Genomic DNA, 26,986 nt, shown 5'->3' with positions numbered 1-26,986 from the left:
AGAAAAGGGGGGGGAGATTTTGGTGTGCAAGGAATGGGAGATCTAGCTCCAAATCACTGAACATTTACAAAGGAGGGAATTATGGCATTAATTTAGAATCTTCTGGTTTTTCTCATTTTAAGCCAAGGGTTTTTTTTTTCATGTCGTTCTTTGAGTTTAGGTAAGTCTTTCTACCAGTGTGTGCTTTGCATCTTTCCCTTAATAATCATTACACTGCTCAGAAATCTGCCAAGAAACCTGCAACCTGTAGATGGGTAAAGCACAAATTTGCTGGGGTAAACAACATATGATTTTATGACTTAAATTTTTCAGGTGTAACCCTGTATACCCACTTTTCCCCATGTCTGCATGTTGCATCTTTTGAACCCTTGGTCTCCTTGGCTCAGTGAAAGAATTAGTACACCAACACTGACATTATTATAATAAGAAACACAGAAGACCTGGATCCTAGGCTGTAAATGTACCATACGTTAGATTAAGCACAGTGCATTCCCGTATCTATAAACTTTCAAAAATTCAATTTGAAGAGAAATTTAATGAATGGCTTACAGGAGTTACATCTTTTTCAAATGCTTAGTTATATATATCTTCATATACCGTACTTTGGAAAACAACTGCTGTATGCAAGCACAATAGTTGATTTTCCAAGATACACAGTGAAGCATGCTTGTGGGTATAACACAAATTGAAAGAACCCATGTCACATTAAATTCTGTGTTGATCTATGATAGGCACAAAAGCATATGGCGTCTTTTCAGTTCTCCAAGCACTCATGCAACTCCCAGGAATGCTAATAGAAGTTATAGGCCAATACTGAGAGGAGACATGACCCTTAAATTAATGGGAAATATTTTTTTCAGTGTACAGCGTATTGTGTATTACAAAACGTGATATATATAAAATGGAAGCCAAATCATTTTTAAAGTTGGCCCTCAAATGCATTGCTTTCATTATTTTTCTGATGATTACTTTTCTTTGGCTAATTATTGACATTTTCTGTTGCTTGCTTCTAATTATCTTATATTAATTTTTCCCATTTGCTTTCTAAATTATTTTGCAGCTATTCCTCTCCACTTCCCCAGTATGATTCAAGGTGATAACTATGTCCTTTCTGTGAATCCTCATTTTGTTTTATTTATGTCAACTCTCTGTCCACAGTCAAAGTGTGCGTAGATGTTTGTAGTGCATCCTCTTATATCCTCTGTCTTTTGTTTATTTTAAAGTAGAAATGTTCACTCTTTAGCTTTTAGCTTTGTATTTTAGAGATCATAATTTAGCTGGCCTTATGAGACAGGCCTTAAATTAGGTAAACATCAGTTACTAATCCTTTCAATAGAAACAGTGCATGAAGCATTATTTGAAAATATTATGCACAAGAATTATGTTTTTAAAGGGAAAATCACCACTTTGAAAACTGAATGAATAAAATGTTATTGGCAATAAATACATTTTCCATATAGCCGGCAATGTGAAAATATTGGTCTGTTAAGGCTTAGTACTGTATTTTGGTAACTGCTTATAGCGTGTGCTCCTTTTGATCCTGCTTGGGTTTGCCACTAATGCACTGTTCAAGTGTAGCATATCAATCAGGTGAATAACATTGCCTTAATCTTTCCTTTTGTATGGGATTGTTTGATTACATGAATATCTTTTGTTATATTAATTAAGAATTGGATTAATATATACAAGTATCTGCATACATGATGGACAGTTTTCCTATCTGTGGTGCAACATACTAGTGTAGGAATAACCTGTATGAGATGTGAAGCAACCATGCCAGGGACCACCCTTGCCAAAACTCAGAGGCAAATTCCCTTGGAACTCCAGCCCTGCAGCAGTATGCCCTTCAGCAGCTCCCTCAGCGCCGTATTCACAAACAGTACCTCTCTCAGGTTATGGGTGAACAGTGACAACAGTTCTGTTCCACTTGGCTGCCTCTTCTCTCTGTGTACACATATTTAATCTGAATTAGCCTCATACTTTTAGGTGGAAAAAATCAGGGAAACCTAAAAAGGCAAACAAAGCAAAACCGTAAAAGAGGCCACTTAATATTTCCCTCTCTGTGACCAAGGTCTGTGTGCCCTTGCTTAATATTTTACTTTGTTTTGTAAATTTTAATGGCAATACTCCCTGAAACCTTTTCACAGCTTGTCAGCAGCTGGCTGACTGCCCATTGGATTTGAAGATCATGCCATAGACATTTCCCTGAGTGTGCTCTGTGGAATCCTACTGATATCAGTGTTGGCCATCTACCAGATAGAGCAATTTTAGGAAGCAAGAGCAACATAAACATGTAGGGCAGGACATGGGATATTTAAGATAAATCACAGTTGGAAAACATAAATGCTCTATGACCAAAGGAAGGTGATAAGCAAAGCTTCTAGCATCTTCAGAGCTTGTTGGTTAGAGCCTTATGTTAGCATACATAGTATTCTACTATTGACGTCAACCTCACAAAGTCAAATAAGTTTAAAGCCAATAGATGAAGAATTAACTCATTGACCCAAAGATCTAATTTCATTGTAATTTTTCATTAGTTAGTTGATACTGTCAAAAACAGTAGGTAAAGAAAAAAAAGATAAAATAGTATTGTAGAAAGAAAATATAGGATCTAAAAATAAAACATGTTTGTTATAACTATATATTGGAATCACAAATAGGAACTGATTAATAGGTGGATCCATTGAAATGTACTTTAGTGCATTTAAGTATGCAGATTTTGATATAAAGAGAGTTTTTCACCCAAAACATTATAAAGGTGGAAAATGAATTTAAGTTGTCAATATTAAGGATTATCATCAGATGTTTTATTATCAGATATTTTAAACTTCTGAAGTACTTTTATTGACATACAGATCTAAAACTTATAGAAAATGTTTGATTAGCTATTTTATGAGGACTTTTCACTCTCAGATATATTTATCTCCCATTCCATGTAAACAAAAGTTGACTGCTTTTACAGTATGTAGGAATGAGCCCACTTGCAAAGTTCTGATCCAGACCTCAAGTCCCACAGAGTTATGGGGTTCTGATCTGATATGGAGGGTTGAGCCTATATCTACTTATATGAAGAGCATGTAAAATAAGGTGAATCAGTGTTCCACACTTTGCTACTGTATTAAAGGCCTCAAACCTCATGAAACAGTAAGTAAAATGGTAGTGTGAACCTATGGAAAGTTCATCACCTTCCCATCCTATGTAATTCTTTTCTCTTCAGCTTGAAGAAACACAACATGACCATTAACACATAACACAACATGACCATTACACATATAACACAACATGTTATAACACAACATGACCATTTTGTTTTTCTACTCCACATATTTGCTGTTTCCTTGCCTGTCAATTTATGTCCTATAAATCAAGAAATACAAGGGCCTGTTTGTTCACCAATTTTGTGCAGACTTCTCCCACTGAAATCACTAAGACTTCTGAGTATGGAGAATTTTCAGGATTGGGCTGTACAGTTTAGCTCTTACTTTTGATATTTTGTCTGTAATCAAAAGGAAATATCAGTATCATACAGAAGCTATCATCTGTAGTTCCCACTGCTCTGTGTGACCTTTCCCAGTGAACAACAGTCTCCATGGCTTCAAGAGGCTCTTGCCCTTCTATGGATTAAATTTATAGCTCTTGTTCTCACTAGAAGAAAGCTAAATTGCCAGAACTACAAAGCTGAATGGATTCATCTGTTAATTATTTTAAGGTTTAATCCTTAAGTGCAGGAAGTATTAGCCACAGCATGGAGAAAGCTGGAATCATGGAATTAAATTAACAGCTACTTCAGGGTTTGCACATCACACATAAGGAAACAAACAAAACGTTATTTGTACGGAGAGTTAGTTTATAAACCATGCACCAGACATGAAGGTCCTCTACTGCAAGCTCTGTTTAAAGATAACGTGGTAATCAAGAAATTGCATTGCATTATATTTGGAGAGGTGGGATGGTATTGCAGAGCCACTGAAGGGATTTGGGCTCCCAATTTCTGTGAATTTCTAATTGAACTTAGATAGCCAATAATAATTATTATATATAAAATATGCAGATATGGGGTGCTTTATAAATAAAATAATAGTTGGAGTCCTGAACAACAATAACAAAAACAAAATCGCTTAGCTGACTTTGAAAAACCTATTCACGGAACTAAGTAGGAGGTCAGGGTCTGCTGTCTGCTCTGGGACTAGCATCTACTTCTTGTGTTTTTGTCATTTGTGTCAAGAGCATTTAGAGATTTAGGATTAATAAATTTAATATCTTATAAAATGAAATAAATAATACATTTAGAGTTTGTGTTTAATGTTAAAATAAATTATATTTTAATATCTCCCATTTTTAGAAAGTTTTAAATTTTTTTTATATTGCAGTTTCTGATATACAGAACTGATTTCCTTTTAATTATTTACAAAGCTACAGAAACCTGGAAAAAACACACGAGAGACAAGGCTTTAGAGAGACAAAACACAATATTCCCTGTAGCCTAACCTGTTTACAACAGACATCCATGTCAATACGAAGAGTGGTGGAATAACTGATTTTAGAGTGGTAGAAATGTACAGAAAATTGTATGCTTGATGTTCTGATTCATACATATTCACCAGAACCATTTAATAACCTTGTTCATCATACCCACAGGGTCAGTGTTCAGATGGCAAAGTAGGAAAGTGTGCTTTCAAATGGGTTTATCCAAAGGTTTTTGAAAGACTGAGATCCAAATATAAAAACATGGATTTCTGTTGTCCTTAGCCTGTACTGATTGGTTGTCTTGTGCATGTGGGACATTGCTATTTTGAATTATAGAGTGTCGCAGAACATTTAGTAATAAAGAACCATTTTAATGAACTAATAATACACTAATAATTTACGTAACTGTATACATACTCTCTTTAACCCTGGGTTTTTTCCCCCTAAATATTCAGTAGTACTTGAATCTTCCCATCATTATGCTACTAGACCATTAGAAATGTGTGAGTTTTGTTGATTATTGTTTAAATTTATAATTAAATTTAAAGAATCCTGCTAACAGTTATGGCATAGGGGGCATTTGTTTCTTAACTATCATGTTAGCTGATGCTTTCATCATAATATTTTATTTTATTAGACTCTTCCTGATTTACATGAAGTTTTCCTTGTTTGATTTCTGACCATTTTAATGACATGTTCTCCCTTTCTCTACAGTTTTCTGGTTAGTTTTATGGTTGATGCACGTGGGGGCTCAATGAGGGGTAGTCGCCATCATGGAATGAGAATTATTATTCCACCACGCAAATGTACAGCACCCACCCGCATCACCTGCCGTTTGGTAAAGAGGCATAAACTGGCCAGCCCACCACCAATGGTTGAAGGAGAAGGATTAGCCAGTAGACTGGTAGAAATGGGGCCTGCAGGTGCACAGTTTTTAGGGTGAGTTGTTCTATGAATCTCACTGTTAACATTCATATTGCATCTTTCATTTCCTTCATCTTGTGGATGTAAGTAGTTAAATATTGAAACTACTTAATTTGAACAGTTACGGTAGGCCTCTATACAGTAAACAGACTCAATTCTGACATTCTTACCCAGGAAAAAAATCTCTGATTTAGCGGGAGTTTTGCCTGTTTAAAAACTACAGGTTGTGCCAAAAGTAAATAAAGCTATGAAAAAGCCAAATTCTGCACTCAACTATTAATGCCTAACTCCCTCTGAAGTCAGTCAGAGTCATGTATATGTATCCAAGGACAGAATTTAGCTCTCGTTCTGTGTGATGAGTAGAATACCAGGTAAATATGACTTTCATAAGAAGTTTCACCATAATTATGTACCATTTTCCAAATGTGGAGCAGTATTCTCTACTTAGCGTGTGTGCATATCACCCTCCAACATTAATGGGAGATGCACGCCTACCTCCAGTGGGGAAAGGACCACTGTGCATGATTCCAGATAACTTAATATAGAGCATCATTTAGTGCAAATGCTAGTAACTGACATTTTTCAAAGCTAAAATTAGGAGAAACAATCCACTATGATGTGGTTTTTTTTTTAATTATCAATTTTGTTCATTACCATAAGTGGTGCCCTGGTGAAAACTGCCGGTTCTGTCGGGAATGACAGTTTGTTCCTAATTTCCCCTTCTTGTTTCTCTTCCTGCTGCATGGATGTTATTCAGTAAACTGCATCTTCCTACCAATCCTCCCCCTCTAAATGAGGGTGAGAGCATGGTTAGCCGAATCCTGCAGCTTGGGCCTCAAGGAACAAAATTTATTGGGTAGGATGCTTATAGAAAAAATACAGAATGTCTACAGTTTTTTTCCTTTCTTTTGTTTTGTTTTTGTTTCCAATTTTTTGTCATTCCCATAATTTTTTTTCTACTTTCTAAAGCTTTCAGTTGATTTATGTCACTGAAAGAAAATCATAGTGGCTTGATTTATTATAGCTCTGCTACTGTAACTATCTTGTGCTTTAGGCATGTGAAATTCACTGCAAGCATTCTGCTTTCATAACTTGTTGTGCTTTTGTAATTTTTTTAAATTTGAACTGTTTCAACTGCATCAAATACATTTTAATACACGATGACAGCCCTTTAATTTCAACTTTGTGGTAGAGAAGGTATTAACAGGGTTTGAGTCAGTCTATTTCAGGAGTAACTCTGTCAGATGTGGATGCATATGTTGTACCTATTTTTAAAATATGAGCATGTTCAGAAAAATATAATTGAATAAATGATTTCATTTAACAAGGCTGGAGAAATGATAACCTTTTAAAACTGAAGTAGGCATCAGGTTGAAAAAATAAATATGAATTTTGGTACATTTTGGGGAAACAAGTACAATAGCCAAACAAGTTGCAATGTTTATTCTAAAAAAAGTTAGAAAATATCCTCATTGTTTGCATTAGAACGTTATTGTGAAATTTATTTCATTATGTTTTTAAAATATTGCATAGAATCTATTGCTTAGAATACCTGTTTAATACCTTCTCACTGAGTATTCTTGTTAAACTTCATGTACAAAATTGTGTGGTTCCTAAATATTTACAGAGACAGTATCTGATATATTAACCTGCAAAGATTGTATTAAAAAGTTCGTTAGTTCTTTTTAACTTGAGAAGCCTGTGTATACATTATCTTAGGAAAATAAATACCTTAAGAAACAACGTAATTGAATTTTTGGCATTCATCTACTGTAGATGGTGGGATAAACCCTCTGCATTTCTATCAGCTATCAAAGGAGTAAGATCAGAATAACAGGCTTTGGGTATTTTTAAAAGCATCTAAGAACATTAAAAGCATTAATGTTCTTAAATAATCTGCCTTTTTTCCTATTTTTATTAAAATTGCTATTGACTAATTCCTACTCCTTTTGTATTTAATACAGAGAGATGGACTTAAAACTATTTTGTATCTTTATTAATATCAGCTGTATCTATGGTTTTAGAGTAGCAGTCGTGTTAGTCTATATCTGCAAAAAGCTGTATCTATGATTTCCATAGTTAGATTATTAATTGATTTGTTAATGTTTGCACAGCACTTTGAAGATATAAAGTGCTATCTAAGTGCCAAGTATTATTTTTCTCCATCTTCTAATGTTACTTTTAATGGAGTTACTATGAGAAGGTGAGGTTCTTTACAATCTCTGTAGGAAACCAATGATACTGTCTATTTAAATGTCTTAAAGCTGCATAATCCATAGTGGTTCATCTATTGTATGATTGCAGTCAGTTTATTTTAACATATTTTAAAATGCTTATCTTGTCTGTAAAATGTTTAGCTAAAATGTCTATTTTGTTAAGGAATGGCACATGAAATGAATAGCAGTTTCTGTTGATTATTCACAGTAATAATTTAATTACGCACTTGAAGTCCTACGTGTAAGGCACGCTGTCAGGTAATTTAGGTGTAGTATTTAAAAAAGTTGTTTAACGGTAGCTAATATCAATATATATTTCATTTTTATTTAACCCAAAGAGAGCCATTTTGAAAGAATTTAAGCAGTCTCCTGTAGTGCTTGCAGCACCGACATTGCAACTCTGGGCTAATGCATGAGAACCAGAAAGTGGAACAGAGTAGAAACAACCCATCTAGTATCACTAATCTGAGTGAACGAAGAGCCCTAAGTAATTGGTGAAAACCAAATTGGATTTTTAAAATTTTCAGATTTTAGTACTTACAGGACTATGAAGTTGTTTTGTCATTTGTTTGTTTTAATGCCCATATACACACACAACTTCCATCTCAGTCAACAGCAGGTATATGTGTATACCAGGACAGCAGAATTGTGTTTGAGACGGACTGTGTCCCTTTAAACACTCTGTCAAATATGCCCACCCATCTCCCCCTAAAGTTCATGGAGTTGTGTGTGCATATCTGAGGACCAGGTTATGCCACATATATGTCAAGATAAATAAACACAGAAAATCATTTTTACCTTAGTTTCTGTCCATTTTTGTCATATAAACAATTGTTTTGAAACACTTCCTTATGTTCATAATAGTATGGGATCTGATTCATAAGCTACATATTAATAATATTTTACAGTTTTGTAGCAAAGGATTCTGCAGCTTTGGCAGCTTTTAAATCATTTTTAACATAACGATACTTATTATTGTCAAATGAACATAGTTTTAGTAAGGATTTAATATGTAGAGGAAAATCAAGATCAATGGGGAAAATATATGTGATAAAAAGTAATATGGATTCCTTTTTTGTCTAGCCCTGTCATAGTGGAAATCCCACATTTTGGATCAATGCGAGGAAAAGAAAGAGAACTGATTGTCCTTCGCAGTGAAAATGGTGAAACATGGAAGGAACACCAGTATGACAGCAAACATGAAGACTTAAATGAAATTCTCAATGGCATGGATGAAGGTAAACTTATTTAGTCAAAGCTTTAACTGGGTTAACGTCAACAGGCAGAAAGCAGGGCTAATATAAAAATGTAATCTCTGCTATTTGACTTCTGGAGAACACATTGTATTACAAAAATAAAATAATGAAATGAGCGTAGGGAGGAATTCTGTAGCATTGGCCTTAACTCACTCCCACCCCCACCCCCACCCCAGCTACCCAGCCCCCCCGGTTCCTCACAATGATGCAGAACACTAAGCTTTTCTCTGAAGTCACTCCGGGTTTACATGCTTCCTTGTGACTTTAAAAATAAAATAACATATTTACCTAAAACACAACACTTCAGAAGAACATAGTGACTGCACTGAGGAATAGTCCCATTATTAGGAAGAGTCAAATAAAGACAATCCAGGGCATAGGCTCACCCCAAATAGGGCCTGTATCTGGCACTGCCTCTGGCTGTGGCCCTACTCTTGTGCCCATGGCCTCAACTTTACTTGGTACGGCACTGGCAGGATGCACCCACGCAGACTCTCTTCTGAGCACAACCACACCTCCTTAGGAAGACTGGGCCTCCTGCTCTGTCAAGACATTGCTCACTCTCTATCTGGAGGTGGGTTGTGGTCATTCCTGAGAAAGAGAAGACTCAGCCTGCACCTCATTCAGCAGAGGACTCTGTTTGAAGGACCCCCTGCTAACACAACTCCAGCGGAGCCATGATGGGGTGGTGGCAATGAGGACCCACCCATCCAGAGTTCCCGGCTAGCATAGTAGTGGAGGTGGGGCTCTCGAGAAGCTGGTAGCAGAGTTAACCGATTGAAAGGAAAGAGGTAGTTCACACCCCACAGAACACTTGTTTCAAATGTCTGCAGCCTCAAGCAAACATCACCCATCACCTGTGTCAGGTGCTCCTCACAACCATGAGGACTAGAAGCACACCTTTTTAAAAACGAAAGCTCAGATACTTAAGTTGTCATGTGACACCAAGAGCAGGGCTCTGGGTATTTCCCTGTTATGTCTCTGCCTTAATCCAGCCATATATCTATGCAATGTCCTTTCAATATATGCAGGTATTTACGCAGCTGGAACCCACAAGGCCTGAAACCTCAAAATCCATTAGGTTTTACACTTAGTAACCCATTTCCTCCTGACCATGGCATTGGGTTACCTGAGGTTGGTCTGTGGGCTGGACTTCCTGGTTTCTGCAGGAAGATATCATTACCCAGCTTCTCCCCCTGCTTTCAGGGCTTGAATACTTTCAAGAAACTATTCACAACTAATCTACAGATGAAAAATTATTCGCTGGAAATCTTCAGCAAATAAATTCTGAAAAGTTAGTGAAAATCTTAAACTGAAGGACAGATAATTTTAACAGAAAAATACTGTATTTAGTGATTAAATTATTTACTACAAATTATTCACCCAGATCTACGTAAAAATGAAATGTCTGTAGTTCAGTATGTCATCACATACTGCTGTACTTTGTTTTTGATTATTTCCCCTTAAATCATTTCCAAATGCATGTTGTGTTAGGAAAAGAAGACTAAGTATTATTACTAAGACTAAGTATTACTAAGACTAAGTACTCAGACAAACCACCCTCATAACACTATATTTTGTGTGACACCAAATATATCCTTAAGACTTCAGTGATATATCCACATGTCCACGATTCTCTTCAGATTATGCTGAAACTGTTGCTAAAGGTTTTCCACTGAGTTCTTAAAGAGTAGCTATAAAATCCCGTGACTAGGTTATTGTTTTCTTAAAAGCATCTAAAATAAATACATTAAAACTTCCTACATTCAGGAGTTTGTGGGAAGAGCACAGAATGGCTCCATGGCAATAGAGATGGGAAAAGCTTTCAACAAATTTTCTTTTCTTACCTTTCAGTTTTGAATATGTTTATGACACCAAAAAGCATGAGTTTTGTTTACCCTTTCAGGCATTGCTAATGCTATTGTCTCTAACTGTGATAGAGATTGGCTAATATTTGGATGTTAAACAGCAATCTCAATTTTGCCATAGGAGGAAGCTTCTTAAATAATTTTCAAGTATTTCCTGGGGCATAGTAAGATTTCTAACTATACTTTTCATATTATCAAATCTTTTATATATCTTTTGCTGATATTCCACTGCTACAGCTTTTCGTATCTGAACATGCATAAAGTATCCCATGATTCTGTGTATAATTTTTGGCTTAAAATTTTTTATAGAAAGTCACCATCTGTTTGGGCACAGTTGTAGTTAGGGGAAAGCTTAAAGCCATTAGTAGCAAATAACCAGATTGTAGAGGGCAGCAGCAAATGTAACCTGTATGAAGCCTCTGCTTCAATAAAGGCTTTTCTTTGTTGAGCAGGTGAACTTGAGTAAAAAAGAAAGCAGAACTTAAGGGAAAAAATGTGATAGTGTTGTGGTTGGTTTCCTGGATGTGTGGATGTAAGGGAGATGCATATTTTGGCTGGTTTCCTGGACACTGGGGATGGGGAATTGCCAAATGAGTTTCTGCTTTGAAAGCGCACAGGGTGCAAAAGTATTTGAAAAGGAACAGCAGCAAAGAGCCATGTGTTATGCAGATAAATTCTTATTTTTAAATAAGTGTATCAGAACTTATGAGGCACTGTGGAAAAGGCACTGCAAATACTGTGTCAATAGGTTTGGAATCGAAAAATGTAATATACTTCATAATATAAAGGTACTTAAACTCAATAAAGCCGACAAAATAATTAATGCAGTCCCAGCACTATACAGCATGTGTACGAAATACACTGGGATTGAATGAAGGCAGCACCCAGTGCAAGAACTCCCTCTTTCTACCTGAGATGTTATGTGGTATATAATGATTCACAAGGTAGCAACAGAAGCTCTGTTTTACTCTTTTGCATTGTGCTTCTCTGTTCTTAATAGTTAGGTAGGAAGTCCAGAGAAAATTTATTGATCAGCAGCTTGATTCTGCATTCTTTGCTCTTGCCACATTCCCACTGACTTCATTTGGAGTGGTGGGTGTACGAGAAAAGTAAGACTGGGTGCAAAATGCATCTATAAATACTCCAAATTGCACCATCTCTAGTATTTACAAAAATTCTCCTCAAAGTGCATGATCTTACAAATTGATGGTTTGCAGAGTACAGAGAGAATTTCTGCATAAAATATAATCCTCTGTGATGATCTGGGACTACAGCCCTAATTCCTTAGCTCGAAAAACATAAGCTTCTACAGTTGGAGCCAAGGAATAATCTTTCTTAGCTGTTAGCGATTGCAGTACTCTTTCCCTTTCTGGGATCCAGCCACTAGAGGGTAACACACATATGCATGGCATTACAGAGCGTACAATGAATGCAGTGTTATTCCTTTGGAGTGAAAGTCTTTTGCCACCTCAAATCCCAAGCCACAGAAAAAATGACATTTAATTTAAAAATCAAGACATTCAGTTTTGAGATAGATGGGAAAAAATGCTGAAAACATTTCCTAGAGCCTTGATTTGTTGTTGCTGTTTTGTTCATGCTAGCTTAATTTTTCTCCATTCAGAAGTTAACACTGGGTTTGTTACAATTAAATGATCCTTCATCTGTGATATTAAAGCTCTTCCATGAAGTGGTCTGAAAAGTGATGTTTTCATTTATATTAACATTTTACTGGTTAATAACAAAACACACCTCCAAATTAGAGATCTGTCTGAAACAAACCCCTGAATCTCAACACCCCTGCCCTTGGAGGATGTTTGGATCCAGGTGTGAATTCTGAGGCTAGAGCCCATTTCTAATCAAAATAGAAAGTAAATGATAAAGAAATTAGTGTCAGTGAAGTGATCTGTCACTTCCAGAAGGTCAGTATCATCTTTACAAAGAAGTTTTGCAACCATCTCAAAAGACAGATACTCTCTGGAATTGTTCATGCTTCTGTTAATCATGTAACTTGATAGTGTGTCTCCCCCCCCATTCACTTGTTCCTTCCGACCTGTGTAATAAAGACTGAAAAGTCATATTATGTACCTAACTCCATAATATACTGTCTTTTCAAAGATACGGTCTATTTACTTGTTTGCTGTTAATCTCGTCAGGATTGATAGAAATATTCCATCATTATCTTGCCATTGCTAATGCTGTGAATGGAAATGTGTTCAATTATTTACTGGAAATAGCACCATCTACTGGGAAGCCTAGCTATCAGGCTCAAAATAATTTAGAACTAGTAGATAATACTTGGAGGTATTAAACATATCCTTGAATAATAATCAGTATATTGCCTTTGGTTTCGTGGATGGTCAAAGAAACTTAATGGAAATGGGTCAGATTTCACCTTTGTGCCACAAGGGTTACTTTCTCTTAATTTCTCTGCTTAAGTTAGTTGCGGTAGCAAATTTTTTCAGCTGGGCTATTTTTTGCAGGTGCAATTTGTACCCATATTTGTTGCACTTACAAAATGTTTGTGTCTGTAAACAAATTGTGTGCACAAATAGTCTCATTTGGGTAGCTAATTAACTGACGTTCACATTAGATAATGAGCACACAAATGCTAATACTTCTGCCTACAATGTCATTGCAAATTTAAATGATACTTTGAAAAGGGAGGCTGGTTTATTGCTGGGGTTTTTTGTTTGTTTTGTTTTGTGTTTCATATGTAGGTCTATGAAACTACTGATCAAACCAATGTGAACCCGGTTCCTTACCTGAGGTTTAAAATACCACCACAGCTCATGTTGCAGTGATTTTTCCATTGTTTCCTGGAAAGCAAATTAAAACATCTAAATATAATTCAGTTTTTGTACATAGAGATATCAAACTCTTGTTGTGCATGATAATGAAAGACATTCTGCATACACAGAAACAACAAAACTGTAACAAAGCCTGTTGATTTTCAAGATGACATTTCCCAGTTATATTGTATCACTTTGAGTGGATCACAATGTATAAATGATTGAAATTGGGAGGGGTGGTCAGTATTTTCTCATCTTTGACTCCCTTGTATTTCAACCATGATGGCTTTTGCCATAACCTACACATTTGCTGGTACTCTATATTGGACAAATAGAGATGCAAAACCTGAAAGCTGTTCAATTTATGAATGGGTATTTGCTTTTCCAACTGCAGTACAAACCCCGTAAATCATGACATTGGGCAATGGGGAGGAAAATCAGGCACTGGAACACATAAAAAGCCATTGAAGATGGGGATAATAGCCATCAGGGTGATGATTTCTTTTCTCTGATCCTTATTTTAGTTAGAAGTAACTCATGTTTTATAATCTTATATAAACATAAATAAAGGAGTTAGCCCAAAGATGAATTTGATCCACAATATCTTAACGCTGTTATTCACATGTGCAAAACCAGATATGATCTCCCTCCCTGACTCTGAACCAGTCAACCTGAGCTGTTCTACCTTGGGAGAGGTGATTTGGGCCTCCACTGTCATGTAATACTCCAGGGGCAGCCCAGATTCTGGGAGGGATTTTCCTGGGAGGTTTTGCATCTTTTTTCCCCTCCATCTCTGTCTTGTTTCTCACTTCCATCATCCTCTCCCCACTTTTGTGTTTAGCTGTTGCCATCACTTCCCCTAATGTTTCCTTTTTCTTATAGCTTCTTTTTCTCCCTTCTTCCCTTCCTCACACTTGGCCCTTTCTTCCTCATGTAGATTTTTTTTTTTTTTCAAACTAAAACATTTAGTACTCAGGGCTGCCTCTTTAGCCCAGTGACAGCAAGCTCTTGCTTGGGGCCTCGCATTCCAAGCATGCTCTTTAGGCTGGGCCTATCTCCTTCACTTGCACTGGGACCAGACAGGGAGGAAACTCCCCAGTCCCTTCTGCAGCAGGAGTGACAACAGTTTGACTGATCCTTCCCTCACAGAGCTTGGGGCCCAGAAGGCTTGCATTGTTAGTACCCCTTCTAATACTGTAGGAATGCTACTAATGCTTTCTCAATTCCACTCTGGCCAGTGCTGATGCCCAATTCCTGCCTCCTCCTGCCAGTACATCTCCCCTGCTCCATGCATATAGTATAGCAGGGAGACAAACACTGATCACAGAGAAAAGTGCATTGCTGGATAGAGCATTCTGATGGACAAGTGCAATGCTGCCATGTCACAATGGGAGAAGAGCGATAAGAGACTGCTCTGAAAAAAATTGCTTTATAGCCTCTGTCCTTAGCGTAGCCTAATAATGACTGTCATGAGGAAAGAGAGGTTGACCTAGTTTTCAGTGCTGATGACCTACCCTAGAACCCTTCTGTGTAGAAAAGCAGATGTTAAGGCAAAGCAGTTTGCCGGTGGAGAAATGATGGAAACAGGTCACCTGTGTTTAGACCAGGCTTATGATTCAGAGATCAAATGGAGAATACTTAAAGTGGATGTGTCAAAATGTATCTCTGAGTCAACATTATTCGATCTGATCTGCTTTTCCCAGAGCAAGGCAGACAGATAACTGCAATAGGTAGTGCTGTATATTTAGAAAATTTGCATGTAAAAAGGTACACAGATTTACTCACATCTGTGTCTTAAGGAAGATTGACAGCAATAGGAGATATTTAGGGGTAGTAGTGGTTAATGGAAAAGTTTGAGAGTCAAGGACCCCTGGATTCTGTTCCCAGTTCAACCAGTGACTTGCTATGTGACCAAAGGAAAATTACTTAACCACTCTGTGCTTCGCTTCCCTTCTCTTCTGTAAAATGGGGATAATACTCTCCTTTTTTAGTAAAGTGTTTTGAGATCTTTGAATGAAGGGTATTACATAAGTGAAAAGGAATTAAATTAATGAATTAAGGGAAATGGTACTATTTCTAGACGTTCAGCACTAAATCGACTGCTGATCACTCTCCCCTTGATTCCTGTGCTCCACTGGATCGAGAAGAGTAAGGGAAGTCGACATCGCATAATGCATAAGTAGATCTAAGCTACATCGATTTGAGTTACACTATACACGTAACTCAAATTGCGTAGCTTAGGTCAACTTTTCCCTTTAGTGTAGACAAGGCCTGAGACTGGCAGTCAGCGCACAGTGACTTCAGTGCTTATGTGAATAACAAGTGTTAGAATCAGCTCAGGATTTATTGGCTGCTATGACAACCGTGAGACTACGCCGGGTGGTTACTGTCTCAAATTACATAGCTAGTCACTCTCTAGAGCTGTGTGGGCAGGAATTGGAAAGTAGGCCAGTGTTATGGACTGACCATGACTTTTTGCATTTTTGATGTTGGGGCACACATATGCTGCCAGGGAAAGGGGACACATTTTGATGGCTTGGCCTGAAAGACCCTGAGCATTCCCTCACCTGAGTGACAAGTGAAAAAGAGTTTGATGATCTCATTGTCAGGAACATCAAATTCACACAAATGTTAAAAATAAAACAATCAAAACTGGTTTGTTCTTCTATTTAAAAAAGCCTTCCTGGACTTTTGAGTCTGGTGTGGAATTCAGCTTTTCCACAATACAGAATAAAGCTGTGTACTCATAAATATGTATGTACAATATTTGCAGATAGATTATATGTGAATATTGTAATGTATTTTTCCCCACAGAGCTGGATAGCGCTGAGGAACTAGAGAAGAAGCGTATCTGTAGAATCATCACGAAGGATTTTCCTCAGTACTTTGCTGTGGTTTCACGAATTAAGCAGGAAAGTAACCAAATTGGTCCTGAGGGAGGTGTTTTGAGCAGTACAACTGTGCCTCATGTCCAAGCATCCTTCCCAGAGGGTGCTCTAACTAAAAGAATTCGAGTGGGCCTCCAGGTAATAAACCACACCTGCAATAATCATTTTAATATGCAAAATCTAGAGCTGCAATTCTTAATCTGTGGGGTGCAACTCAAAAATGAGTCACAAGGATATGTCTAGTAGGTGACACCACTGACTGAGAGCTGGTAAACTCTCCTGTACCCCACACACAGGGCTCCTGCACTCCACCTCCTACTGGGGCTGGGGCTGCTACCTGCCCTGCTTCTATCTCACCACCTAGTCTGGGAACTGCTCCACCACTCACACAGTGCTCAGCACTGTGGCAGAGGAAGTGGCTCCCATGTTCTATTTATCTTCATAGCACCAGCCACCTACCCCCATGCCAGTAGCACCAGTATCCATACTTTCTACCCTTTTGTGTGTTAATACAGCTAAATGTATATGTATATATCTAGGAACAAAGACTGTAGGCCATATTTACATGATGCAGGGTCCTGCACTTAGGATGGAAGAACCCAATGCACAGCTACAGACTAGGGACCGAATGGCTAGGCAGCAGTTCTGCGGAAAAGGACCTAGGGGTGACAGTGGACGAGAAGCTGGATATGAGTCAGCAGTGTGCCCTTGTTGCCAAGAAGGCCAATGGCATTTTGGGATGTATAAGTAGGGGCATAGTGAGCAGATCGAGGGACGTGATCGTTCCCCTCTATTCGACATTGGTGAGGCCTCATCTGGAGTACTGTGTCCAGTTTTGGGCCCCACACTACAAGAAGGATGTGGATAAATTGGAGAGAGTCCAGCGAAGGGCAACAAAAATGATTAGGGGTCTGGAACACATGACTTATGAGGAGAGGCTGAGGGAACTGGGATTGTTTAGTCTGCAGAAGAGAAGAATGAGGGGGGATTTGATAGCTGCTTTCAACTACCTGAGAGGTGGTTCCAGAGAGCATGGTTCTAGACTATTCTCAGTGGTAGAAGAGGACAGGACAAGGAGTAATGGTCTCAAGTTGCAGTGCGGGAGGTTTAGGTTGGATATTAGGAAAAACTTTTTCACTAGGAGGGTGGTGAAACACTGGAATGCGTTACCTAGGGAGGTGGCAGAATCTCCTTCCTTAGAAGTTTTTAAGGTCAGGCTTGACAAAGCCCTGGCTGGGATAATTTAATTGGGGATTGGTCCTGCTTTGAGCAGGGGGTTGGATTAGATGACCTCCTGAGGTCCCTTTCAACCCTGATATTCTATGATTCTATGATGAGGGACTCTATACTGAAAGCAATGACTCTGAAAAAGATTTGGGGGTGTTGGTGAATATTCACTGAACATGAGCTTCCAGTGCAATGCTGTGGCCAATGGGACTAATGTGATCCTTGGATACATAAAGGGGAATCTCAAGTAAGAGTAGACAGGTTATTTTACCTCTATATTTGGCATTGGTGCAACCACTTCTGAAATACTGTTCAGAATTGTGTCCAGTTCTGGTGCCCACAATTCAAGAAGGATGTTGATAAATTGGAGAGTGTTCGGAGAAGAGCCACGAGAATAATTAAGGGATTAGAAAACATGCCTTATAGTGATAGACTCAAGGAGCTCAATCTATTTAGCTGAACAAAGAGAAGGTTAAGGAGTGACTTGATCACGGTCTATAAGCATCTACATGGGGAACCAATATTTGATCATGGGCTTTTCAGTCTAGCAGAAAAAGACAAATTCAAACTGGAAATAAGGTGTACATTTTTAACATTGAGCATAATTAACTACTGGAACAGTTTACCAAGGATTGTGGTGGATTCTCCATCACTGACAATTTTAAAATCAATAGTAGATGTTTTTCTAAAAGATCTGCTCTTGGAATTATTTTGGGTCAGTTCTATGGCCTGTTTTATACAGGAAGTCAGACTAGATGGTCACAATGGTCCCTTCTGGCCTTGGAAGCTATTAATCTAAATCCTTGTAGCACCAACTATCCACCCCAGCCAGGAGCTCTGCATGTAAGATGTAAGGAAGCTGCAGTGGGCCCAGAGAGAATTCCTGTGGCAGAAGATCAGCCTATGGCTAGTATACATAGCACTATGCTGTCCCCTATAGCACAGGGCTATGCTTGGGGATGGGAGTGGCTGTAGTGCTTAACACTATACCTACTCTGGGCTGCAGAGTATCCCATATGCATCTGTGGGGAGTCTGCTGTAGAGCAGCCACCATCTGCTTTTCTGGGTTAAGCCAGGGCCGTTCCTATCACTTTCAAGCAGAATCCAGGAGGTGCAGAGGTGATTTAAAGCTTCCTTAAAAGTGCAGCACAGAATCTAGAGAAACCTTCCTTCTTGCTGGTTTCTGCTAATTATCATTTATTGGGGGGTGTTGACATTTTTCACAACAAAATTATTAAATTATTTTAATAATTTGATTTGGTGGGTTCATTAAATAGGAGCTTAGTTTTAGATTGCTTTGCTCGGAACTTGTGCTGGTGAAACATTTTAACCATCATCTTTGCAGAACACCGTACAGTGCAGTTGGATAATGGAACAGGTGACAAATCAGTGCTCCAATGTCTAGTGAGAAACTTTCGGGAAAAGTAATAAACAATTTGATTCATAAAAGTATCCAAAATGTCTGATTCAAAATTTATCCAAACTTCCAAACTTCTTTGTTCTAGAAATTAGACTTGAAATGGAATAAAAACAGATTTCTTATGAGATTTTTGCTACTTTTTAGTTTGATGCAAGAATTGTGTTGCTTTTCTCACTGTAATTTGGTGCATTAATGATCACTGTGTAGATAGAGCCCCAGAAAGGCACATTTTAAGGAGGCCAAGGAAGAAGTAAAACAGGACAAACAGAAAATAAAAAGAATTGAGTTCTCATTTTGGAAGGATTCTGCTGGGCTAACATGGATTTTTATCTCAAGATATGAAATTCCTTCTCTATGTTGACAGGCTCAACCAGTTCCAGATGAGATTGTCAAAAAAATCCTCGGAAACAAAGCAACTTTCAGCCCCATTGTCACTGTGGAACCAAGAAGAAGAAAATTTCATAAACCTATAACAATGACAATTCCTGTGCCACCCCCTTCAGGAGAAGGTGTGACGAATGGTTACAAAGGAGACACCACACCTAGCCTTCGACTTTTATGTAGCATTACAGGTTAGGCAAGAATCTACTCTTTGCAAAGGTTACTATAATAATAATGCATCCACATTCATTTGTTATGCATTTCAAATGTAGCTTTCCAGTGAGGAAAGCCATTGATAGTTCCAAGTATTGGAACCAGTAGGATTAAAACTAGTACTCAAGTGCCTGATGCAAAGTCACTGGAAAGACTGACACTGAGTCAGTGGGCCTTGACTTTGGACTTGTGTCATTATCCATGTTAGAGGAAACTTTACAGCAATAAACATTTTATGACATTTTATTAAGTGTTCAATATGAAGAGTCTTTCCATTGACAGCTGCATACATATAGATAAAAATCCAATATGGATGCAGTCCTGATCCTATTGATTGCAGTGAGAGACTAGCCCCTGAGTTGAGTTGGGCCAGGTTGTTACCCAGAATGTATATCTCGCTACATTAGAATCAGCTTCAGATATGTATGTATTATATTACTATTCAGATGTATGAGAGCAATAGTAACTAGACTCTTCTGTTTACATGTGAAGCAAAAGAACTCAGTGTGGAAGTGTTCTTTTGCAATCCGTTTTAAAAAAAGCTTGAAGATTCATGGTACATTTGGTTTTTGAGATAAAATTGTATATGATTTACGTGTAACTTATTTTCATAGGAGGGACTTCACCTGCTCAATGGGAGGATATCACAGGAACCACTCCATTGACGTTTATAAATGACTGTGTTTCTTTCACAACCAACGTTTCAGCCAGGTATGGGAATGCAAAATACCAAACAGACGCAATTATTTGTTTCCTTACATAGGAAAAATAGGGATTTTCCCCACAGCTTTCCATGATTCTTAAATAAGGTTTATAAAGAAATAATAGGTCAGATCCTTAGCCTGTGAAAATTGGACTCTATTGACTGTATTGATTTATACCAGCTGATGATTTGGCCCAATAACTTGCTGTACTATTTTTAATAGCAAAAATAGCTTAGTATCACTGTCTTTTATTGGTAGTTCACAGGCTTAGCAAACTATGTATGGAGCTATGTACATAATTCTTTAAAAAAGAAAAGCTGATTTGATAGGACATTAATGTTGCACAGCTAAGCATTCCATATTTAGGAAATGCCATGGTTCAGACTGCACATAAAACCTTAGCTCTGCTCCTTTGTATGCATTACAAAACAGTCTTTAATGACAGTTTTCACTTACTGTTTCTCTCAAATTACAATACAGTACAGTTACAAAAACAGTCTTTAATGACAGTTTTCACATACTGTTTCTCTCAAATTACAATACAGTAAAATTACAATACAGGCTTTTTGTATAACTTTTACAAAGTACATAGCTGCTCTCCCTAACACTCCTTCATACCTTTAGTACATTTCTAATTATACTGCTATGTTTAGCTACACCCGGAAACCAAGCCTGGAAAACTTCGGCCAATGTGAATGTGAATGCTTTTGAAAGTTACGAGCGACTGAACTCAGGAGAACTGGAAACTGTTTTGCATCCTCACTATAGCAGTCACTGCCACACTTGTTATAATAAATAATGTTTCTGCACATCATTTCTTGCTCTCTGGGACAGCATGAACTATACCCTGGGAAATTTCCCTCACAAACCATCTGAGAGTATCTTTCAGAAAAGGGAAAAAATCTCTGTTTCTCTGTGCCAGTTTTGAACATTTACGTGACAGTGGTTCACAAATTCCTGAACCACTGAGCTGTACTCAACCAGCTGGATAGCCAGCAAACAGGAAATACAAACCAAAGACTGCTAACCAAGTTTATATAAATTGTTTGGTTTGAGGGGTCATTACATACATAACAAGCTCTTTTATACTATGGAAGAATGTCTTCCTCTGTCCTCCTAAAGTCCCTAACTTGTGGATGTACTAATTGTCACCATGCTCCTAAACTTAATCAGAGAAGGAGACAATATAATATCTGTCCTGTAGCAAGGCCTCCTTTCTTGCATATGCAATTTATGTACCATGAGTTTTCTATACTGCAGACCATGGATTTGGCTATACACTTTTCAGTATGGCCTCCCATCTCACTCTGAGTGCGGCTGATAGTTTATTTTAATGAAGATTAGATATGAGTACTGGTGGACCTCACAGAAGTACAATGCAAGATACAATTTAGCGACAAAAATCGCACCATCTACCCAGGTTTGGCCTGAAGGATACTCAGAATGAGCAGTTACAGGAGACGCCAACAAAGGGTCACCCAAAGATACAGATTCCACCAACCCAGGCAGCCTCACTTTCACTCATCTAAAACACTGTAAGGAAAGCTCTGCCTTTGCCAATGGAAAATTTTCAGAAACTGCATTCATCCAAAATGGCTGTGGAATCATGGAAGCCAACGAACACAAGGATTTCCCTTTGCCTCCCCTGAAAAGTAATCTCCATTCTGCCCCGTCACCGTTAGCAGAGACCACATTTATTCTTTGCTGATGCAACAGAGTTTCTTTATAAAGTTTTGGCCAGTGTTTTGTAAAACAAACTCCTTTTGTCTTTTCTCTTTCAGATTTTGGCTTGCAGACTGCCATCAGGTACTAGAAACTGTCGGCCTTGCCACACAACTTTATCGGGAATTAATATGTGTTCCTTATATGGCTAAGTTTGTGATATTTGCCAAAATGAATGATCCTGTGGAATCTAATTTGCGTTGCTTCTGCATGACTGATGATAAAGTGGACAAAACTTTGGAGCAACAAGAGAATTTTGAAGAAGTTGCAAGAAGTAAAGATATTGAGGTATATTTCGTATTAACAGCAGCTCAGATCATTCCCTTCCTCCAGGGGTGTAGAGAGTCTATGCTCTAGTTCCACTTTATAAGAGTAGGCAGGGTGCCAGGATATCACAAAAGAAGTCCACAACCACTATAAGCCAGCTACGTGAAAGCCCACAGTGAGCAGGGGTGAAAGTAACTTAAGGTCCAGGGTCCTGAGCGGGCGGGGTTGGGGTGTCCCTCAGATGGAAAGGGCAGGGCCTCAGGCAGAAGGGGTGGGGCCTTTAAATCCCCAGGCCCTTTAAATTGGCAGCGATTTAAAGGGCCCGGGGCTCCTGGCCGCCACTGCAGCTACCACTACCATGGGGGCTCTGGCAGCAGGGCTCTGGCGCGATTTAAAAGGCCCGGGACTCCCAGCTGCTACCCAGAGGCTCCGATGGCAATTTAAAGGGCCCGGGGTTGCTGTAGTGGCAGCTGGGAGTACTGGGACCTTTAAATCGCCACCGGTGCCCCGGGGCTCCCAGCTGCCGCTGCTACACCAGGGCTCCGGCAGCGGGGCTCTGGTGGCGATTTAAAGGGCCAGGGGCTCTGGCTACTGCCTGGAGCCAAGGGCCCTTTTAAATTGCCCGCCCGTGGAAGCTGCCCCCTGCCAGTACCGTCGGCTGTGTACCAGCTCTTGCTGGTATGCCGTACTGGACCGTACCAGCTTACTTTCACCTCTGACAGTGAGGCTGTGTGAAGAAACTCTTTGGAAGTGCACTAAGAAGGATAAACGGGTCCTCCTTACAGGGTCCTCCAGTCCTTCTGCCTATTGGGAGTGGGGAGGTAATGCAAAGGACTCTGTAGAGCAGCTGCCAGGGGTGCTGGAACAATTTTTATAGCGGGGGGTGCTGAGAGCCATTGAACTAAACTGTAAACACTGTATATAATGGAAACCACTTCAAGCCAGGGGGTGCTGCAGCACGCCCCCCCCCCCTTGTTCCTATGGCAGCTGCACTACTGCTTCATAGCTTGGTGGGTTAAAATTCCTCCCTCCGTGTCCACATAGAGATCTCTAGCACACAGCTGAGTTACTCTGGATTGGTTTGTTTGGGATTTTTGAGACAAAGGGCATTTCTTGTGAGAAATTGTGTAATATATACTTTTCCCTCAGAGAATCCTATGCTGAAGCTAATTATAAAGATATCCGTATCTATGGAATGGGAGCTATATTTTTCAAAAGTAACTTTAGCAATGAGAATGTTTAACAAATAGTTTTAATTAATCAGCCACACTTATAATGTCATATTATACATACCACAGTACAGTTGTATTAGATCAGTGTTGAACATGTGTTAAGTTGATGCATTCCTAGCTAAACGAGGAGTTATGATGTTGGAAGAAATGGTGATATATGTTTGTGCATGTATCATAGATTTTACTCACTTTCAGTTTCTGTCTTGTTGCTTTGATAGGTTCTGGAAGGAAAACCCATTTATGTCGATTGCTATGGAAATCTGGCCCCTTTGACAAAAGGAGGACAACAGCTTGTTTTTAATTTTTATGCTTTCAAGGAAAATAGACTGCCATTCTCTATTAAGGTAAAAATAAACCCCACAGAATTCTTAATTGAGAAAATGTTTTCCTCATGTAGTAATATTGGTTCTGTCTAATATGAATAGTCTGCCCCTGAGAAGTAAGTACATAAGTATTATTATAATTTAGCAGATAGGTAATTTGGAACAGAATTTATAAGTGATTTGCATGAAGCCATAGAAGGAATCACTGTCAGAGCTGGGATCAGAATACATGCTATTGTGATTCACAGTCCTTTGCCAGAACCATGCCTCAGACTAGACCTGTTCTCATATGCCTTCTAGCTGCAAGGTATATTATTTCAAGGGGTAGATCATCTACCCAAATGACAAGAGTGAGATAATACATGATCCAGATTTTCAGCCCTAGCCTCTTGTTTTTACATGTGCAGTTGATAGTGCTTCCAAAAAGTGAGTGCACACACACATTATGCATATGTAATCACCTATTTTGTGGTTGCAAATGAAAATCGTGGTCACTTTTGTGAGTGCAAGTCATTGCATATACAAAACTGGGCAGAGAGAAATGCAGATGGGTTGAAAACTCAATCCAGTTTATCTACAGGAGTATTTCTCCTGGAGTGATGCCACTCAGCATGGTGCTTTGCACTGTGCTGGAAACAGTTTTGGAAACTTGTTTGCAGTGGAACAACAACCCGAGGCCGGCCCAGTAGTCTAGTTGTAGTTACAACTTTCTTCCCCATGAAAAGCTGCAAGTTGGGTTCTGGCTGAGTTCCTTTGGTCTTCAACTGGTGTGGTTACTAGCTTCTGATGGAAGGGAACACCACCTATTCCTCTGCAACAGCTTTCTCTAGCTGTCCAAACTAATTCTGATGGTCTCCAATGGGAGCCACGCTCAATACTCCTTTTGAGAGAAGAGGTCCCCTCAGGGACTTTGACTTCTCACATGCCCTTTGTGGGGGAAATAGACCATGTTAAATGTAATGCAAAAAACATACATTTCAAACAATTAAGTCAATCTATTGTATGATAAATTTTTCTAGATTAGAGACACCAGCCAAGAGCCTTGTGGTCGTTTATCATTTTTGAAAGAACCAAAGACTACAAAAGGACTGCCACAAACAGCTGTTTGCAACTTAAATATTACTCTTCCAGCACACAAAAAGGTATTTCTGCCAGCACTCTTTTTGTTTTGTTTAACTTTTAGTTTAACTTTTTTTGCTAGTAATAAACCCTATGAAATGCTAGTAATGGGAATGCTTTGTAATATGATTAAGGCTGTTATAAAATTTATGTTGTATTAGTTTTTTGTATATAGAAAGCTTTTAAAGTCTGTTGTTACTGTGGTGTCAAGTTCCTATTATTTTTATGATCGGGTCCTCTGTTTACAGCTCATGCTTCAGCTTGTAGTTCATAGATTTTATGCATTCAGTAATGTCGTGTTGATTTGCACTTGATGTAAGATTTTTTTTCTTTTATGTTGACATTTTGGATTTGCTTTGGCTTATAAATCAGCTTGCATTTTGTGCTCCCAACTTTGTCCTTTTCATATCCTGATATTCTTTTCCCTGCTGTCCATTATAATATTCCTTGTCTCTGCAATGCACCTTGGAACCAAAAGGAAACAGAGTCAGATCAAGATGATGAGGTAATATAAACACTCTCTTCTGTTTTTATTTTCTTCAGAATTAGTGCAGAAAGATAAATGTGTTCTAGAAAAGTGTCTTTTAATTATAGCAGTGAATATTAACAATATATACTACACATCTATGTTCTGTTGTCAAGAAATAAAAGTGCAGGCATGTGATGAAATAAGATCATATGTTATAAATTTAAACTCAGTATATGCTAATATTCTGAACTTCAGCTCACTTTATGCTTAGAATGTAAATTATGAAATTTATAATATACAAGCCAAATTCATCCTTCATATAGCTGAAGTCAGTGGCATTACATACACCAGGGATTAATTAGGGCTCTTGTGTTAATAAACATTCAATATTTCCCTAACCTGTATTTCTGTATACCCTTTAAACATTGGCCCATTGTATTTTTATTCCTGAAAATAACCCCTATTTTTAAAAAAAAACGCAAAATAACCAGGAGTAATTTCTAAGTATTTTAGTATATCTATTTTCAAATAAGCTCCAGATCTCCACAGCTTAAAAGTCCACACCTTGTCACAGTTTTTAACAGAAAATATCTCTCTTTTGTAATCTTAATTAAGTTGTCTCAGGTCAGAAGATGAACCTTATTTTATGCACTAAGGGGTACACAGTGAGTTTTAAGACACTAGAAATAGAAAACCTAGTACAGAAACATCAGATATGTATCCATTTTATTACTAGAATAAGAGTTCCTTGTGTGTAGCCCTCTCTTTCTGATTGCTGATAAATAGCATTAGCCACCTGATGACTAAAATCAAATAAGAGTCAGTACATCAAAAAGATAACCATATCTTTTGGTTTTCATTTGACTTGTACCTGGTGAGTTATTTTATAGGTTTCTCAATAGTTTTCTTTCCAAACAAACTATATTTTTGGAGACATGATCAAATGAACTGGTTTCTGTGAATGACTTTTAATATGAATAAATAGAGCTGCAAAAATAGCACAGTAACTGCTATGCCATTAGACACCGTAACTTATGATGCAACTTCCTAGTTAGCAATTGTATTCTGCTTTCTAATATACATCTCTGTGTTTTGTGCATATTAAAAGAAATCCCCTTTCATGCCTTTTTTGTCCTTAATGTACTCACTTTAAAGCAAGCATACATTGTGGTTTATGTGCTTTCAAGACAGATTAATGTTGGGAGAGGTATTTGATCAGCCTAAATTATACTCTTATTAGTGTTTTATGTCTGTATCTGTAGTCTTTTATGTTGATGCTTCTGTTTCTAGCCAAAATACAGAAAAATAAATCATGCCATTTTAAGTAGTATGGAAGAGATTACTAAAAGATAATGGGATTTTACAGTATTTAGGTAATATGGGGCTAGACTGTGACTTTAGACAGTGCCCTGAAGTAAATGTACTGTGTTCACAGCACCACCTCAGAGGTATACCCGGGAGATGACATATCCCTCTGAGTTACAATTCCTGCCCTGCTTTC

The 26,986-nt window shown here is 38.2% G+C and overlaps 1 protein-coding gene across 7 annotated transcripts in view; it reads left to right on the top strand.

Moving 5' to 3' along the window:
- ANK3 (ankyrin 3) overlaps nucleotides 1-26,986 on the top strand; it is a 288,028-nt gene that overhangs the window by 214,329 nt on the left and 46,713 nt on the right. For 5 of the 7 annotated variants that reach the window (XM_074958837.1, XM_074958836.1, XM_074958835.1 and 2 more), the window contains 8 exons: nucleotides 5,182-5,406; nucleotides 8,691-8,845; nucleotides 16,335-16,546; nucleotides 19,420-19,627; nucleotides 20,264-20,360; nucleotides 22,135-22,363; nucleotides 23,793-23,918; nucleotides 24,917-25,039. In XM_074958837.1, the coding sequence (XP_074814938.1) occupies nucleotides 5,182-5,406; nucleotides 8,691-8,845; nucleotides 16,335-16,546; nucleotides 19,420-19,627; nucleotides 20,264-20,360; nucleotides 22,135-22,363; nucleotides 23,793-23,918; nucleotides 24,917-25,039 (1,375 nt within the window). Of the gene's footprint in view, nucleotides 1-1,060; nucleotides 1,094-5,181; nucleotides 5,407-6,148; nucleotides 6,248-8,690; nucleotides 8,846-16,334; nucleotides 16,547-19,419; nucleotides 19,628-20,263; nucleotides 20,361-22,134; nucleotides 22,364-23,792; nucleotides 23,919-24,916; nucleotides 25,040-25,494; nucleotides 25,522-26,986 lie in introns of all 7 variants that reach the window. The other 2 variants (XM_074958833.1, XM_074958832.1) reach the window with 2 other exon arrangements.

Source organism: Natator depressus, chromosome 7, assembly GCF_965152275.1.
Source record: "Natator depressus isolate rNatDep1 chromosome 7, rNatDep2.hap1, whole genome shotgun sequence".
NCBI classification, from domain to species: Eukaryota; Metazoa; Chordata; order Testudines; family Cheloniidae; genus Natator; species Natator depressus.
This window is presented reverse-complemented; position numbering and strand designations above follow the sequence as displayed.